Source organism: Gouania willdenowi, chromosome 24 (genome assembly GCF_900634775.1).
Source record: "Gouania willdenowi chromosome 24, fGouWil2.1, whole genome shotgun sequence".
Taxonomy (NCBI): Eukaryota; Metazoa; Chordata; class Actinopteri; order Blenniiformes; family Gobiesocidae; genus Gouania; species Gouania willdenowi.
This window is the reverse complement of record NC_041066.1, coordinates 14,870,902-14,888,914: the sequence shown is the minus strand read 5'-3', so window position 1 is coordinate 14,888,914 and position 18,013 is coordinate 14,870,902. Positions and strand designations below refer to the sequence as shown.

The window sequence follows — 18,013 nt, the reverse complement described above, 5'->3', positions numbered from 1 at the left end:
GAAATAGAAGTTTGTACTTTGGTCAATCAAAGCCAGCTTTTATTTCCACCATACAGGGCATTGAGTGAAGAAGTTCACTTTAGAATAATTTGCGCATCATTAGTAAAGCTCTGCTGCTTTATGCCCTGGTGAAGTCTGTTCTGTTTGCCGAGGTCCGCGTGTGTGCGCGCGCGTCATTTGCCAATATTAAACTGAATCCTGTAGTTTCTTTATCTTCTGCAGTCCAACTTTATATTCACCTAACTGTGGATGTTAACATGCCAAAAAAACACAAAACAATCACAATGCGCCGCGAGAAAGCTACTTAACCTCCCACTTGAATATAACAATACACACTGCACTAGTTGCTGAAATTGGTTAACATACGAGTAAAATCCAACTGAAATCTTTCCGTTTTATATCCATCAGACCTCTTCAAACGCATTTCCCAAATAAAGGAAAATCTTGAAACTGTGAGTGTCCACAGAAAATAATTATACCACAATACAAATGTGCAACAACCCCTTTTTTATTTTGTGATAGATGAGCCTTTACATGTTAACACGGTTTAAACTTTGGTAAAACTCTTTTTTTATTTTTTAACTTTTGTTATGATCTACACTGAAAACAGACGGAGTTCATTCTAAACCGAAGTTCACACCGAGACGTTTTCACACCGCACAACACATAATCAGTCACGCGAATGGATGCACCGAGTGAAAACCTACAGTGTAGTCTGACAATTGGAATGACCCACTTTATTACTGTAAGATACATAGTCGTAAATATCAAAGGTTCATGGTGGACAACTGTACATTACATTCTAACAAAGAAAGTGATGGTCTTGCAGTCGATTTTGAACGGTGTCGCGCTCTCAGTAGGTTTCCAATCCTCATACGTCTGTGTAACATCTCATAGAAAATATAAAGCAACTCCTGACTAAAAGTTTAATGGGTTAACACTTTGAATCACACCTCTTTCTATGTCTACTTAACTGTAATACAGCCATACAATACAAGTGTACATGGTTAATTTAGGGATTAGAGAAAAATACAACCAAATGAAGTGTGAAAATGCAAACGTACAGCTGTTTTTTTTTTTTTACTTCTTGTACAAGTGAAGTCAAACAAGGCTGAGGAGGCCATTGCGTCATCATAATTACATTTTAATATTGTATGCAGGGGAAAGAAAGAAAGAAAGAAAGAAAAACAAGTTTTCCTGAACAGAGCCTGAGTCAAGTGTACAATATGCACGCTTGAAGAAAAGAAAAACCAAACAAAAAAATAAAATCAACGCAAGGAATTAGATGACCCGCAGACGGCTGCTTCTCTCTGATCACTCTGGTAAAAATAAGTCTCTGATGTTTGTCCATGGGTTCCATCTTCTGGCAGCTGAGCGCCACTGGAAAGGAAAGGGACGACGCCGCCGGGGGCTTTGGGGAATTGCTGCTGCGTTCCTCATCCAATGTGACAGCAGAATAAAGAGAGCTCAGGAAAAAACAAGCTGAATTTCAGCCTCTCCAAGTCTTTATATTCCATCTGACGTGTTTCGTTTTGTTTTGTTTTTAAATAGAAATCATTAAGTCTCGAGCTTTTCAGTCCGTCTTCAAATGAGGAATCACGTGTGCCGCATGGATGTTCTTAACTTTATTTTTTAAATCTCGGTCTTTGTAGCTTTTGATGCTGGTGAACGGGTTCTCATTGGTTATTTTTGGCTTTGGCGTGTGTGAGAATGTGAGACTTTAGGTTGGTGGACTGGGCAAACTTCTTATTACAGCCGTCGAAGGGGCAGACGTAAGGTCGGTCTCCAGTGTGGATCCGCACGTGTGTGCGCAGGTTGAAGTCCAGAGAAAACCTTTTCCCGCAGCCTTCAAAGGTACACTGGGAGGGGAAGAGAAACCAGTTTGATGTAAAACTAGAGTCGCAAATCAACAAATGTATTGTTCGATATACCTTAAATGTAGGGGTGTGCATTGCCATGAATCTGATGATACGATTCACAATTTGCTTGTCACGATGCGATATTTCCCCATACTAAACAATGCAATATACATTGCGATACATCGCAATATCAATAGTTACAAATTTCAAATTTACAAGTACAAAATGGAATAAAATACAATTTATTTTATCAAACCGTTAAATTCCATTTTTCAATAAAAAGTTTAACTTTTGCTTCTTCAACAGATTCTGATTCTGTTAAGATCTGAAATTTTCTATAAAAAAAATCTATAAAAGTGCCCAGTATGTTTTTGATTTATTATGTTTTGAAAAGCATCCAAAATACACAGTCCACACAAACAAAATGTATATGTGTACATCAACTACACATTAAAAAACAAAGTATCTGTGCCCAGTATGTTTTATGAAAATAAAGTGTAATCAACTTCCAGGTTAAAATGCATTGAGGATTGAGGGAGTTAAACAAAGTCTGACGTGGTTCACTGACGCCTAGTGACAAGGCATTTACAAGCTATGCATATGTTAGCGCAAATAAATGTTTTTTTCATTAAAAAACACGATTTAAAAAATCGATTTTGACATTTTTTTTTGGATCGATATGATGATCACACTATGAAATATTGCAATATATCACAAAATCCCATTATTTCTTACACTCTTACTTAAAATTGGCAACAATAGCATAGAAATACCAATTAAACCAGACTTTTTTTCTTTAAGATTTATGAACAATAAAAATCTGTCCATAGAAGATAAACTAAATGATCGCCTAAATGTTAAAGAAGCAAGCACGTGGCCTGGTCAATGGTTTGAAACCCCTGCCTCGCCGTTTTGAGCAAGTCTGTTTAACCCAAATTAACTCCCTGGGTGCTGCACAGAAGGAGCTTTAAGTATGTTTACATTACATCAGTAACTCGTAACCATTTTGATATGAACCAAAACTCATATCACAATATTTTTTTTTTTTAAATGGCGATATACGATATAAATCTAGGTAATTTTAATTCAGAAAGACAATTCTGGGATAAATTTGCTGATGCAAAATGCCAAACAGGCTCATTTATTAACTGACAACTGCACATGTGCTACTTTTGGCTTTTTCCCCTCTAAGGGACAGCACGTGTGAGTAAGTTCTGCAGTGTGGCTTATTTAGTGGAAGGTCTGGGTTAGTTTGCACTCAGAAATCCATCTAACTGTGCTTTTTCATGCTGTTCTGAGAAGTAGTGAAAGCAGCGACTCCTAAAACAAGTATTTTAATACAAAATAAGCTGTTAAAAATATGTCGATGTTGTAATTTCACCTGGAAGGGTTTCTCTCCTGTGTGAACGAGTTGGTGACGTTTGAGCTTGGAGCTTTCCACGAAGGCCTTTCCGCACTCGGCGCAGACGTGCACGCGAGGGCCATGGGTGTGAAGGTGCTTCCTCATGGCGGAGTTATCCCTGAACATTTTTGTGCAGCCCTGAGAACAAAAACAATGTAAGCCTATGAATTCCACAGCAGTGAGTGAGGCTTTTTTTTTTTTTTTTAATTCCTTGTGTGCAATTGAAAAATGTCAAGCGTTTCCAGTCTATATGTGTTTATCACTGTCACGGTTAATGAGCCAGCCACTCGTGGACGTCAGCGTGTTGGGATAAAGCACGTTTGATTGTGTGCAACTGTGCATGCGTAAAAATCAATGCACTCAAGTGCTATCTCTGCTTTTAAATAACCTTGAGTGAAATGTTCAATTAGACAGAGAGCTAAACAGACTTCCTGTGCTCGCACTCACTTTATGAGGACACGCTATCGTCCGTGGAGCATCGTCCTCTTTGACTTTCCTGGGTTTCATTCTGGGGGGAAAAAGAAAAATCAGTTAAAAAAAGAGAGAAAAAGACAGTTTGAGTTCTTTGCAACCATTAGGGTTTACCCTAATGAATTTCTTGCAGAAATGCAGAAAATTCACATAATAATGAGGGCTCACGCCTATAATAGTTATTATTTGGAGAAATAACCACAAGTGAACGTAAAGTAATCAACCTAATTTGGAAATACGCAAAATAAATAAAAGAAACACCATGTGTGAAAGCTTGTGGATGCGCGTCCCATTTAGGTTTGTAGAATAATTAATCCTCTCAGCTTTTAGACATTTAAAACCTTTTTCAGGGGCATCACTAAAACGATTACACATTTGTATTTATTAAGGCAACAGCATTAATAATATTGCATATTTTCTATATCTGTTATTGTCAATTTCCAACCATAAAAACTATTTTCTTTTTGCTACAAAAAAACTGCAGAACAATCCGCAAAATTAGGGATGTCCCAATACAACTTGTTCACTTCCGATACGATACCAATATTGCGCCCTTTAGTATTGGCTGATGCCGATACCAGCACGAATCATACATACTTTTATTGTAGTGTGGGATGTTAGAAAAGGCTTCTGTAGATGTTCCCATTGCATTGTTTAACTGTCTAATTTACACAGAAGAGTTGCTTGCTTTACGTGACACGGCTTTATTTCACTCACATTTATGCACAAAGGTGAAAACCTATGAGTGAACAGCAAAAATGTCTCGGTTGGAGCGAAGCAGCTGAGCGCCGGACTTCTTCCCCAGTCTACTGGCTCTGAAAACGGGGTGTGTGTTTGTTTAGTTTATTCAGCCTGAACAGGTTAAAACAGCGGATTATTTTACAATCACTCAAAAACGGCATATAGCTTCTAATTAGAGCTGGGTATCAGGGCCGGTTTCCTGAATTTGATTCGATTTTGATGATTGGGTCTCGAATCGAATGATCCCGATTCGATTCAGTATCGATTTATTTTTCAAATTTTACTTGGATATCACACATACTGTCAATCCTCTACTTTGTGAATCATCATTTGTTTACAGTCCCATTTTTTAAAATAAATCGTAAGAATTATATCGTGAATCGTATCGGGAGTTGAGTGAATCATTACATCCCTAATTTCTACAGTACCTCACTTCCAGATACTTTTACTTTAATCAAGCTTGCGTGTGTGTCTATATTTTTTTAAAAGCCAAAACAAGTTCCAAACGTCTGACTTCAGCTGGGGCGGATTACCCAGTGGTGCACCGTCTGCGTTCGCCATGTTTGCACTGAAAGCCCTCCGCGTTACGCTGCTATTGTGAGAATACTAGTGTTTAAGTAGAAATTAAAATAAAATAAATATCGATTTCAGCACCTTTGGATCGATTTTTATAAATGTTAATGAAATCAATATTTTTACTCAGCGATACTTGTATTCAATCTGCTCTGTTCACACACGCTCCCCCACAGTGACTAGCACATTACTTTGCACTTAAAGGGCCATGCACCCACCCACACACACGCTGACAACAAATGTTATGTTCAGGTCCTGCATGGAAACTCTTCCACTCCCTCACAGTCACAAGACTGACTCCCTCTTCCCTGTTCCATTCCCCCTCACCTAGCTGTAACACTGCCTTCTCTTTTTACATCTTCCCTATAATAAAGTATTTCTTACCCTTTCTTAAGGAGGGCTGGTGGTGGTCACAATTATATAATTAAATTATAAAATAAATTCATTTATTTAATTGCATTAACAAAACATGCAATTATGTCTTTAAAAGATTGCACTTCTTGTAGTGCTGACCTTTAACAGCGTGTGCAGAGAAAGTGAAGAAAAAACAACCTGAATTCATATGATTAGAGATCTTTTTTTTTCAAACTCAGTGCACAGTGATCGGCCCAGAAATCCTGACCGTGTAAAGCCTAGCACCAGCATTATTAATATTGAATATTTTCTATATTTGTTATTGTCAGCTTCCAACCCAAAAAGCTTTTCCTTATTGCTAAAAACTGCAGAGCAATCAGCACAATAAACATCAGTTACTAAAAACCTAAAAATGAGTTGAAAATACACTTGTTTTTTTTCCCCCTTCCTACTCCAGCAGCAGAGTATCCAATTAGCACAGCATTACCCGTGCATATTTATCCACGCTGTGCAGACGGGGTAAACACATCTGTTTACTACTGGGATCGACCGGCGCCTCCAAACATGCACACACTCACCTGGCAAACTCAGCCAGCTGTTTAGGATCTGACAGATCGATGCCTGGGATGCCACCGGGCGGCAGTTTCTTCCCCGTCATGTATTCGGAGTAATCCGGAGGGGAGTTCTCCCCGACGATCTGTTCCTCCACCACTGACTCATGGTCAATGTCTTTAAGGTCATCTAGGAACACATTACAGAGACTGAACCGATAACACAACAATGTGACCCTGACTACAACAGCTGCATCTACAGATGTGTTGGCATCATTAAACCAATTCAATATTCACTTGTTGTGTAGTTAAATATGGAGGTAGATTTGTGTCTTTATTATTCAAACAAAAATAAATATTTACAATAAAAAAACAACACATTTTCAATCAAAAATAAATATTTTCAAACAAAGAAAAAAGTGTTCAAAAGCAAAAAATAAATAAAAATTTCTGAGAACCCAATATTTGCATTTGAACACTTTTTGTTCTTTAATTGAAAATAATTTTTTGATTTACATTTTTTATTGAAATGTTTTATTTTCTGACTGAATAACCCATAATATGGACCAAATACAAAAACACACAATTAAATAAAAAAAATAACCCTTTCACTCAAAAATTCACTTCAACTTTTTTATATTGAACATTTTTGTATGGTAGTGATTTCTTTTTTATTTAATTTTTTTTGTTGCAATGTTTTTGTTTTTATTGAATAACAATAAATACACAAATGTACTACCCATTATATGGCCCAAATACAAAAAAGACGACCTTTTTAATCTAAAGTTTTTTTCAATCAAAAAACTAAAACAAAGAAAAAAAAAGTGTACAAAAGCAATTATTTGGGTCTGAAATTTGAAATAATGTTTTGCATGTAAAGACTTTTTTTGACTGAAGTAATTTTTTTTAAATAATAAAGACACAAATCAACCTCCATAGTTAAAAACCACTGATCCACATTTAAACTTTATAGAATTAAATACTAAATAAATTGGCCTCAGTACCATCACTAATTGTTTATTGTACTAGTAATCTTAATAACAGAAAAAATCTATCATAAAAAAAAAATCTATTTAAACGTCACCTGACAGACAGGTACTGTTTAATTCTATTTAAATGACTGAATCCATTTTTGATTGGATTACCAGGCTTCCTGCTGTTAATGCCAAAAAAAAAAAACCAATAACAAAAAACCCCATCAAAGCTGAGCAAATCACCAAAACAATTATCAGTGTGCACAGTAACAGTTTTAAAAACTCAATTTAACATTTAAGTATGTGTAATTTACTGTACAGTGATGCCATAAAGGTCTGCAGAGCATTCAGTCAGGATGAATGGTTTGGTGCAAAGCTATTCTGGTGATACGCTGAGTTCATTAGAAAACAAAATGCATTCATAAATGTTAGTGAAAGCCTTTTGTGTGCGACAGGACGAATAAATCAAACTATATAAAGGCTTTTGTTCTGTTATTGCTTTTGACAGTACAGTGATCCTATTAGTTAATGTGCAGCTGCACTGTCTACCAGCAGAGGGCGTTGCAAATGTAAAACACGTTCAAACACTCATTCAGGCTGAATAATGTCATATAAAGTGCAAAAAAAAAAAACCGAGTAATATCGTGGATTACAATAATACAAGAAGTTTGGGTTAAAAACCTTATGGAATTATGATACAAGTCCTTCTGGTTATGGGAAATGTTGGTGTTTTGCCGCTGGGTGCGCAGCGCTGTAATGTAATATACTAAAAGCAACATTATTTATCCACACCCGGACCACCAAACACGGTTTAAATAGTGAAACTTCGTGTTTTTAACCTCAGTAACCAGTTATTACTCGTGTAAATGAAAGCGGAGAGGGTTAACCAGTGTTTGCGGCCTGCTCCAGGATCAGACCAGCAGTGCCGCTCTTAACTCCGCCGCCATCTCCGCCCGGCCGCGACTATCGCCATGTTTAGGGCCGCCGCCATACTTTCTCATCGCGGGGAATATGGCGGCGCCCAGCAACACTTAAAACATGGCCTCCCTTCAAAACAAACACTTTTAGTGGTGCTACAGCGAGCTTATGTGGAGAAAACTCGATTTAAACGGCGCTTCTCACGTCCGTGCCGTGGAGCACTCCAGGAAATAGTCTGGTGCAGCAGGACAACGCCCTGGTAGCCAGGCCTCACACACACCAACACACTTACCCGATGCCCACATCGTGACAGAGAACTCCCCTTCCAGGGTCTTGATCTGAACCTGTTTCTGCTCCCATTTCCGTGGTCCAGACTCGTTCCCGCTCAGGTAGCTCTTCTTTCCAGCCTTCTTCCCCCCGGAGCCTCCTGCTCGTTTCACCCGGCCCACGGAGCTCTTCCCGGCCACAGTCACAAGAGTCTGCTCGATGTATTCATCCTCCACCCCCGGCGTTGGCACAGGGATCAGGATCTGGTCCTCGAACCCGCTGCTGCCGTCCGTGTGCAGGTCCGAGTCATCCCCTCCGACCACCTCCTCCCTGGTCTGGACCAGGATCACCTCCTGGTGATGGTGGTGGTCCGTGATCAGCGGCTGCAGAGCGATCATAGGCTCCTCGTCGTCATCATCATCATCGTCCTCATCATCATCCTCATCATCATCGTCCCCACCGACCACCGTGGTCTCGATAGTCTCCACCGGGATGGTCTCCACCTCTATCTCATGGAGCTCCACGATCTCGGCCGGCATCTCCGAGCCGTCTGTCTCGATGTACAGCGTATCTCCGGATGCCATGTTGAAGTCCGCCAGCTTGTCTGTCTCATTCACGCCGTGGTGTGTCTGCAGCTGGAAACCCACGGGCTCACATACCCCAAGAACACGGACAAACACACACGCACAGCCCGCCTCGGAGCCCTCTTCCTCCTCGATAACAACTCCACTCCGTCCCACTGCACTTCTCGTCGCCACTCTGCTGTCCCACTATGGTCTCGCGAGATTTCAGAAAACTCATAATACTGGCTGTTCCAGTCGGTGTAAACAGATCACACATGATTTATTTTTATGGACATTCTGGACTAAAGTATACGGAAGCTTATTGCATTCACAGAAGAAAAGAAAGTTTATTTTTTTCTGAAATAATGAGATAAAAACAAGTGAATAAAAAAATTTGGCCCTGTTTTTATTTTCGGTTTTTCAGAGTTGATTAGTTCTCTTCTTGTAAATTTATATAATCGACTCTGAAAATCCGACAAATATTTCCCTATGAAAAAATATCAATTCAGAAAAACCAAAAAATATTTGCTATAAAAACAGAAATACGGGATTATTATTATTTATTTATTTATTTTAAATTTAGTTATTTTTATCTCATGAACTTAGAAAAATCAAAAAAACATTTCCTAAAAAAAACAGGACATTTTATTATGTACCCTGATTTAAAATGTATATGTACTGTATGTATATATATATATATATATATATATATATATATATATATATATAAAATACCAGATCAGCTTTATATCTCCTGGACATGATCACAAAAATGAACTCAAGATCACCAAAACAAAAAAAATTAAAGATAAGTTTTATAAATATATATCTTTTTTAAAAATAACACATTTCATTAAAAAAAAAGAACAAATGTTTTTACCTAATCAAATCTTAAACATCTGAGAAACTTGAGAAAACTAAAAAGTCAAACTTGACCTCAGAGTAGACTATATAAGAAAAAAAATAATATATATATATATATAAAATCCAACATTATCAACAAAACAAACATATAAATAGTATTTATGTCTAAACGATGGAATATTTAAAAAAAAAAAAAAATCACAATCACAATCACCATATATTTAGCAAAAACAAAAAACCCTAGGTTCGTATATTTATATATATATTTTATAAACAATATCTGGTTTATTTTTGCCCAATTACTTACTGAAGTTCGACCACATCTATATGGAGTCTATCACATAATCATCTTAAATAGACCAACAAAGCCCTCTTCATCTTTTTTACATTTCATTATAAGTTCCTAACAAAGATGACCAAAGAAAAGCTGCCAAACACTTGTATATTTTAAAGCCATGATCATAGCTCTTATGGGGGATCTACTATAATAAAAACTCAGCTCTACTGCCCTCTGTGGGCTTATTATGGGTTCTTGGGGTGTAATGAAAGCAGAAATCCAAACACCCCTTTGTCACTATTGTGATTTAGCTTTAAATACATATTAAATCATCTTTAATCAAGATATTAAAAAGTGATAATGAAATACTCATTTAACCCAGCAGCTGCACTTGCACATGCTTTAACGGCAATAATTTGGATTTCAAAAGAACCAGGACACATGGAATTTGTATTGTTTTGAATTAGTCTCACGTGTGTACCTTCTCTGTAGTAACTGTAATTTCCGGTGCACTTTAAACATGGTTGTGTTTTACATGAAAGGAAATAAATCAAAGGTTTCAGCTATAGGTAAGAAATTAAATGAAAAAATCCTATCGAAACGAGCACAAAAGGAGGCAGACCACGTCATTTATCGAAGACATTGTTCACAGTTTATTCCACTTCATTTTGAACTTAGTGCATTTATCGTTGTCGTTGTCAAAAACCGGAAGCACTTTTGTCATAAAAGGAGAGCATAAAATGAACAATACGTCACCACATCTTTGCAGCCAATAAACTTTTTTTTAAATTTCATTTTATTAACAACATGATCACAAATACTCTGGTGAATTATTTTTATTTAATTATTTATTAAGATCATACGTACAGTATGCAATATCCAAAGGAGATTTTCTGGCTCTGGTTTTAGGGTGAAGCCTCTTCTTCTGTGTGTGTTTTGTTTTTTTTTAAAATAATATTCTTTTTTGCCATGGCTCCACATTTAACAGTGTCAGCAACAGGGTAACAACTGTTTCAAAAACAATGTGTGATCAAATAATAGAAAAGCTCCCATTGGGAGTGATTGTGAAAAAATGTAAAAAAAAAAAAAAATCCAACCCAAATGAACAAAACTGATAAAAAAATTAGACTGACGTTGCTATCATCTTCTAACCATCACAGCCTCATTATTATCATTGCTCTTACACTAAACTAGCACTCATTTTAACATTACACTTACAATCATAAAAATGAGGGCGGTGACAATAAAATAATTGCAAGAAATCAAAAAAAAAAAAAAGTGTTGTGAAAATGATGTCAAAAAAACAATAAATAAAATCATATAAATGTTTTCTTTTTGGGTCTAATCACAGAGGCAAAAAAAAGGGCCGACACACACACACACACACACGTATAGAAATCTGAGTGAGCAGTGTGAGTGTGGCCCCAGAAAACCAAATGTAACACAGACACGTGTATATGTCACAGTTTAGGCCTCCCTTTCAGCCACTTCCTCTCCTCTTCCTTATCTTCTTCCTTTCCTAGGCCACGGCAGCTGCTGCAAGGGGCTGGTAGGGCTAAGGGGGTGCGGGGTGGGTGAGGGTGATGGATCAAAAAAGGTGGTCCATGTCTGGGAGTGGCTCCGAAAGATTATGTCGTGCTGATTCGACTGAGTTCATTTCTAAGGACTGAGTTGGAAGGAGAAAAAAAAAAAAAAAAAATTAGAAATGCACAAGGTTCACTTTATTTTTGGTCACCAAAATTTCAAGAAATTGGGTCCAGTTTCAATCAACTGAAATCAGCCAACAAAATTCGTAGAAGTTTTAGCTAAATCTCACAAAAAAAAGACCAAAAATCTATAATATCTCTATGTCTCAGTGCTTGTATTTGTCTGAAAAGCCTGAGTATGGAAAGAAAAACCCTTCACAAGCCCAGGGAGAACATGCAAACTCCAACAAAAGAGTTCAACTTACAGAAAATAATTTTGCACATATAAAAAAAAAACTCCACGGGGAACATTTATTATTAAGTCAAACAAATTATTAAGTAATTATATGCACCTAAGTTAATATTAAATGCTTATTTAAATAGAAAGTTAATTAACTGAATGTAGTGAGTTGCTAATATTGTTTATAGAAATGTTCTCTTTGGCGTACTTGAAATTTTGTTTTCCATATGTGGCCTTCAGACAAAAAAATAAAATAAAATAATAAAAATAAATAAATAAATAAAATAAAATAAAAATAACAATAACAATAGCTTGAAAATAGCATGTATAATAATAATACTAATAATATTAATAATAGTGTTTAAATATGAACATTTAAACTACCATCAATGATTTCATCCTTCACTTTGTGTAATTCACGAAACACTTCATCCAGAACTTCCTGTGGAGATAAAACACATTCATTCAGCTGTGTTGGATAAACATACATTTATCAAGAAAACAAATCCACCTGATGCTTAATAAACCTCATTAAATATGTTAAGTGTCCAGAATCTGGGATTAAAAATCCCTCAGTGTAGTTAGTCTAATGTTTTCCTTACTTGTTTCATCCTATCGAGGTCTACAGAATCTGTGTCGCTGCCACTTCCTGCGTTTTTGGCCCTGTGACATGGAAAAATAATACTACGATCACTGCTTATCACATACATTACACATTATTACATATATCAGATAAACTGTCTCACCATGAAACCATTGACCTGTCTGCAGAGTTAGCTCGGTCCCATGGCTTCTTTGGACCATCTAGGACGCAAACAAACACAATTGCATTACATTCGGTGTTTTACTTCGAAATTAATCCAAGAGTTTTAACCAAAAACAAAAAAAAATAATAACAAATGGTGTGTTTTTTCTTTTTTTCATACCTGTAGAATTCTGTCCGCTTCGAGTGCTGGGAGATGGAGAGTTTGGGTCATCCTTAAGAAACACAAGAAAACAGAAAATCATGAGTGGTTTGTTATCATTGATTAGAGGTGAAAGTAATGGATTACAAGTACTCACATTACTGTAATTGGGTTGCTTTTATGAGTACTTGTACTTTTTTGGGTATATTTCTAAATCAGTACTTTTGCTTGTACTTAAGTAATTAATATCATTTTTAAACCCAACTGTTACTGAGTAAATTCATATTTTTGTGATTATTTTTTATTCTCATTTCATGGTCTCTGAAGGCACATTGAATATAATCCATATGTTCCATTTCTAATTAACGTCCAGCCAATTTTCTTTGGTTCAGGTTGTGGTTTCTACCTATTATGTCGTTGTTACCCACATGGCACATTTAGCATGGCACTGTTTTAGAGTTCATAAATGTAGCTATACTTAGAGCCTAAAAAATTTTTTTAATTTTGAATTGAATTCAATGGTGTTATTTTATTTTTAAAATAAATTCTACATTTTGACAAACCTTTTATTTTATACAGATGCCTTTGTGGAAAATAAATTAAGTTCCAATTGTGCAAGATTTCATCTCTTTCTTTTTAAGTTTATACGTGAGATGTTTACTGTATGCAAGGGAACCGTGGCAATACTTGTTACCAACAATAAACATGGTTGGGTGAAAGTAACTAGTATCTTTTACTTCAAGTACTATTTACTTGAGCCACTTTTCACTTGTACTTGAGTATTTTATGTATGACTTACTTGTATTTGTACTTGAGTACAATTCCAATCAAATAACAGTACTTCTACTTGACTAGGATAGATCAGTGCTTTTTACACCTCTGCCATTGATCAAATCACATCTGGGTATTCCCTGCTGAGTGAACGATTATGATAAATATTTTTTTTAATTTTTTTATTTATTCAGTTCATTTCCGACATGGTTGCAATCACAGAAATTCATTTTGACATTCAGAGCAGAATCACATCATTGTTTTTTTTTTTTTTTTTTTTTTTGTTTTCTGTCCTTTTGCATATCTTTATCTGATCTTGACAGATTTACTCACATTTTGGCCGTCCTCTGGCTTTTCTGAGGCTGCTTTTCTTCTGAGGGAAATAATACATCATATACTCCAATCAGAACCAAGGACATGATCTAAATCCATTACCATTATGTGTGAAGGGGTAAAGACAATCACTTCCTGGATAAGCAACTTGTAGATACAATCAAATGTCATGAGATTCACAGTTAGAATTTACAATTTTTAGGGATTTAAGTTTGGCAGGTTTTCTCCTTATTGCTCCGACCTTCGTGCCAACAGAGCGTTCATCTCCTCCATCAGTCCGTTGCCGCTCCCTCCGCTTGTTCGGTTGGCATCGTTTTTGGCGCTTGAAGAGTTGTCCTCAGGCTGAAGGAAAGAGAGGAGGATTGTTAAAAAGTCATCATCTTCATAATCTAAGATGAGATTAGTCAGATTAGAGCTCACTCTTTGGACACGACGCAGTTTGGCTCCGGCGAGCATGGCGGCGAGGCCGGTGGGCGCCGAGGGCTCGTCGTTATGGCTGCCTCCGCCTAGTGGCAGTGGAGGAGGGAGGGGGGGTGGGGGCGCACCTGCTGATGGTGGTGGAGGGCCGGGCGGTGGCGGTGGAGGAGGAGGGCCACCCATGTTCACTGGAGGAGGAACTACTGGTGGGGCCACAGAAAGCACCGCAGGGTGACCCTGAAAAGGAGAACCTGCAACAGACGTGGTCCAATCAGACACTTCCTGCATCCAGAGGGAGTTCAGAGGGAATGACAGGATTCAGGGTGGGGCTGTGAGTACCTGAGTTTGAGGACCGTCGCTCTCGCTCCATGTGCGCCTGCATCTGCTGCTGCTGCTCCATCATTTGTCTGAGGAAACAGAGACAAGTTAGCACAGCTGCTTAATATTAATCACACAATAGAGACTCATTCATGGAAGCAGGAGGCTGCAAACTACAGCTCATAAACAGAAGAGTTACGGATAAAACTAATGTTGGAGTGACAAAGTCAAAACTCTCAATAGTGTTGGCAGCAATTAGGGGTGGGAACCTCTGGGTCCCTCACGATACGCGATACAAAGCTCACGATAACGATTATCTCAAGATATGACGATACTGCAATTATCGATATATTGGTCAGAAATCAATCTACGATAATCTATGACATAACAAGAAAAAAAAAAGATTAAGTGAAAAAATACAATTTTTATTTTATATCTCTGAAAGACACTAAATTGAAAAAGTGTCCTATGAACAGTGACACTATTTTAGTGCAACATTTCTGTAAATAAGTGTCAACATACTAATGTAAATGAATAAATATCTCTAATAGTGCTTTCTGTAAACGAAAAGTAGGTCTTTCTAACCAGTGACACCGTTATAGTGCAATATTCCAGTAAACAAAATATTGGTTACTTCAACAAACAGTGATACAGTTTGTGTGAAGACCAACTTGCACATTTTAGTGAAAAAGCAGAAAAGGTTTTGAAAAGTATCAATTTTTAAAATCGATACTTAGCATGAGGATATCGATAATCGATCGTGCGATAAAATATCACGATATATCGCCGTATCGAGATATTGTCACACTCCTAGCAGCAATGGGTTCAGGATTAAAGTGTTCAGCTTTATTTTGAAGGCTACGGGCTGGATTGGGCCGAACTTTGTAGGTGTGATTAAAGCTGACATCTGAGACTCTGCAGCCACAGTGCACATGCCCGTGATACAGAAACTTTTGTTTCCCTGTTTACACGGACACGGAGGGGGTAGTGTTTTCAAAAATGTCAACTCTGGAGCCTGTTTTTTTCTTTTAAAAGATCAGTTTTTAAGCACAAAAACGCCATCGCCATGAAAATGCACCGGCAAAAACGCAACAAAACGTTTACGTTTTCACTAGAAAACGTTCTAGTGTAAACAGGGCCTAAGACTGTTGGGATAAACAGAACAACAACCTCTACCCCAGGGGTCACCAACCTTTCTGAAACTGAGCTACTTCAAAGGTACTGAATAATCCAAAGCGCTACCAGTTACATATACACATCATAAATACTACATTGTCAAGGTTTCACTTTAATTAAAGGGTTAAATAGCAACAGTTTTTGTTTTCTTAATTCATGCACTTGTTTCATTTTCATTACATTTCATAGGAAATCTTTATGTTCCTATTGACAAGCCACTGACTTTTAAATTAATCAAAACATTTGTAAAATGTAACAATTTTGTAATATTTCACAAAAATCCACTTTGCATTTTTGAAAAAAAAAAACAAACTGCAGAAGTTTACAGTAATGTTAACAAAATTAATCTATAACACTAAAAAATTGACTTCAAATCTGCTGTTCCTTATTGTTAGAAGCATGAAATGACAATACTCTATACTGTATAACCCCTTCAAAATAAAAGCATAAAGTAATTTTATCCTGCCTGCGATCCACTAAGAAAAAGGCCAAAACCCTTCTTTTGGGTTTCAATCCATAAGAATTTACTCTACTACTACTAAGTATTTGAACTGTTTTGACATCATTCATTCTGTTGTACTGATCGTCCTTCATTGCTTCAGACATCACACACACCTTAATATTACTCTTAATAATTACTGTCAGGACATCAGCTTCCATAGTGGCACAGTTTCATCACCAAACAGAGCTGTAAATACTTACACCAAACCAACGCCGTCAATAATTCAAAGCACACTGAACAAACAATTGCATAAATTAAGAATTATTATCAATATTTCAGTGACCCTCTTTCTCAAGCAATTTTACAACGCTGATCATTTTTGACAATTTGATCTGTGAGTTTTTAAGCAGATGACAGTTTGTTTACAAGACACAGAAGTGAGAGGTGCAACAGATTATGGAGTAATTATGAAGGAAAAAGCCTTTAAAGCTGTTTTTTTTTCTTTTTTAATTCAGAAGGAACAGCGACATCTGGTGGTAAGACAAAAAACAACAGCAGAGCATGATTCCACCAGAGTTGAGGGGGTTCAATTATATTTGTAATCGCGTAATTGATAATTAATTACAATTATAATTGCATAAATTAAAAAAATCTGTCGTTGTCGTAATCGTAATTAAATTGTAATTGAGTTCAGATAATTGACTTATTAATTGTAATTGCCATGAAATCTTTTTAAGAATTGTCATATATAATTTAACGCAAAACTGGGGAACCATGTTACAGTTCTATGTACAATTCTACACATTTGTAGTTAACAATATGATTCATATCAAGCTTTCCCAGATTTTACCATAAAAAAAAAAAAAAAATCAAACCTATATTTAATTGATTAGGAAGCCTAACAAGGTAACTAATAGATAGGAAAGAAATGAGATGATAGATATTTGTTTTTAGTGTATTTTACAGCTGATTTAGGAGCCGTTATCATTAGGGATGCTAACAGAAAGCTAACACAAGAGGAAGGATAACTTTTATTAGGTTATCTATTTCAGGCTCAGTAATTGTGATTAGGGGTGTCTGGATCCAATATCGATATGGAATATCGGTCCGATATCAGCCGGAAAACGAATATCGGATTTTATCGGACTGCATCTAAAATCTCTGATATAATATATATTGGTTTTTTGGATTTATTTTTCCAATATCTTCCATTTTTTTTAATTTAATTTATTCAATCATAGAATATTCTTATTCTAAAAGATAAATTATAATCCATTGGTTTATAATAAATGGGTCTGCTTTTTAATAATCAAGCCTTTTCTAACATTCCAAGCTACAAAATAAGTATGTCGGTAAATAACCAAGGCTGTAATATCGGTATCGTATCGGAAGTGAAAAAGGTTGTATCGGGACATTCATACTTGTGATTAATTGTAATTGAACTTTAGTAATTGACAACGTAATTGCAATTGACTTTCTGAGGATGAAGAACAATTGTAATTTAGTTTTAATTTGAAAAAAATGCTGTTAACTGTAATCGTAATTGAATTGTAATTGAACATTATTTTAACTGAAAAATGTAGTTGACCCCAACCCTGGATTCCACAATGTTATTTAAAACTTTCTCTCATACAATTGATTTAAATCTATTTATATATGTTGAAGTAAACCTAGAGTAGAGGCAGTATTTCTATAGGAATATAAACCAAAAACGTGTCCCTCTCAGCTCTGTGTTTGTTCTTCTCGCCTCCCAACCTGGCAACCCTTCCTCCATGCCTCCCTAAAACCTCCCTCATCCTCTCTTAGTCGTCTGTCTTTGATCTGAGGAGCATATAATGTGTGCCACGGCGATGGAAGGAGCTGGAGGAGACCCTCTGGAGGAGAGGGAGCGGAACTTTCCAGCTGTGTGTT

General features: G+C 36.6%; 2 protein-coding genes across 7 annotated transcripts in view; both read right to left on the bottom strand.

Annotated features, from left to right (window-relative positions):
* Positions 1–486: 486 nt before the first annotated feature.
* On the bottom strand, positions 487–8,894 carry yy1b (YY1 transcription factor b). Of its 2 annotated transcripts, none has more exons than XM_028439757.1 (5): positions 8,136–8,894; positions 5,979–6,141; positions 3,709–3,769; positions 3,241–3,399; positions 487–1,859 (listed from the first exon to the last, which is right to left on the bottom strand). In XM_028439757.1, the coding sequence occupies exons 1-5, from the start codon at positions 8,692–8,694 to the stop codon at positions 1,677–1,679; spliced, it is 1,125 nt and encodes a 374-aa protein (XP_028295558.1). In that variant the 5' UTR covers positions 8,695–8,894; the 3' UTR covers positions 487–1,676. The 2 variants fall into 2 exon arrangements, with proteins under 2 accessions (XP_028295558.1, XP_028295559.1); XM_028439758.1 differs by having other exon boundaries at positions 5,979–6,129.
* A 1,621-nt stretch (positions 8,895–10,515) lies between these two features.
* evlb (Enah/Vasp-like b) overlaps positions 10,516–18,013 on the bottom strand; it is a 49,576-nt gene continuing 42,078 nt past the window's right edge. For 3 of the 5 annotated variants that reach the window (XM_028439453.1, XM_028439451.1, XM_028439454.1), the window contains exons 5-13: positions 14,506–14,573; positions 14,170–14,417; positions 13,991–14,091; positions 13,750–13,789; positions 12,667–12,718; positions 12,487–12,544; positions 12,343–12,403; positions 12,125–12,182; positions 10,516–11,480 (exon numbers count right to left, since the gene is read on the bottom strand). In XM_028439453.1, coding sequence (XP_028295254.1) covers positions 11,443–11,480; positions 12,125–12,182; positions 12,343–12,403; positions 12,487–12,544; positions 12,667–12,718; positions 13,750–13,789; positions 13,991–14,091; positions 14,170–14,417; positions 14,506–14,573 — 724 coding nt within the window. In that variant the 3' untranslated portion in view covers positions 10,516–11,442. Of the gene's footprint in view, positions 11,481–12,124; positions 12,183–12,342; positions 12,404–12,486; positions 12,545–12,666; positions 12,719–13,749; positions 13,790–13,990; positions 14,418–14,505; positions 14,574–18,013 lie in introns of all 5 variants that reach the window. The other 2 variants (XM_028439452.1, XM_028439450.1) reach the window with 2 other exon arrangements.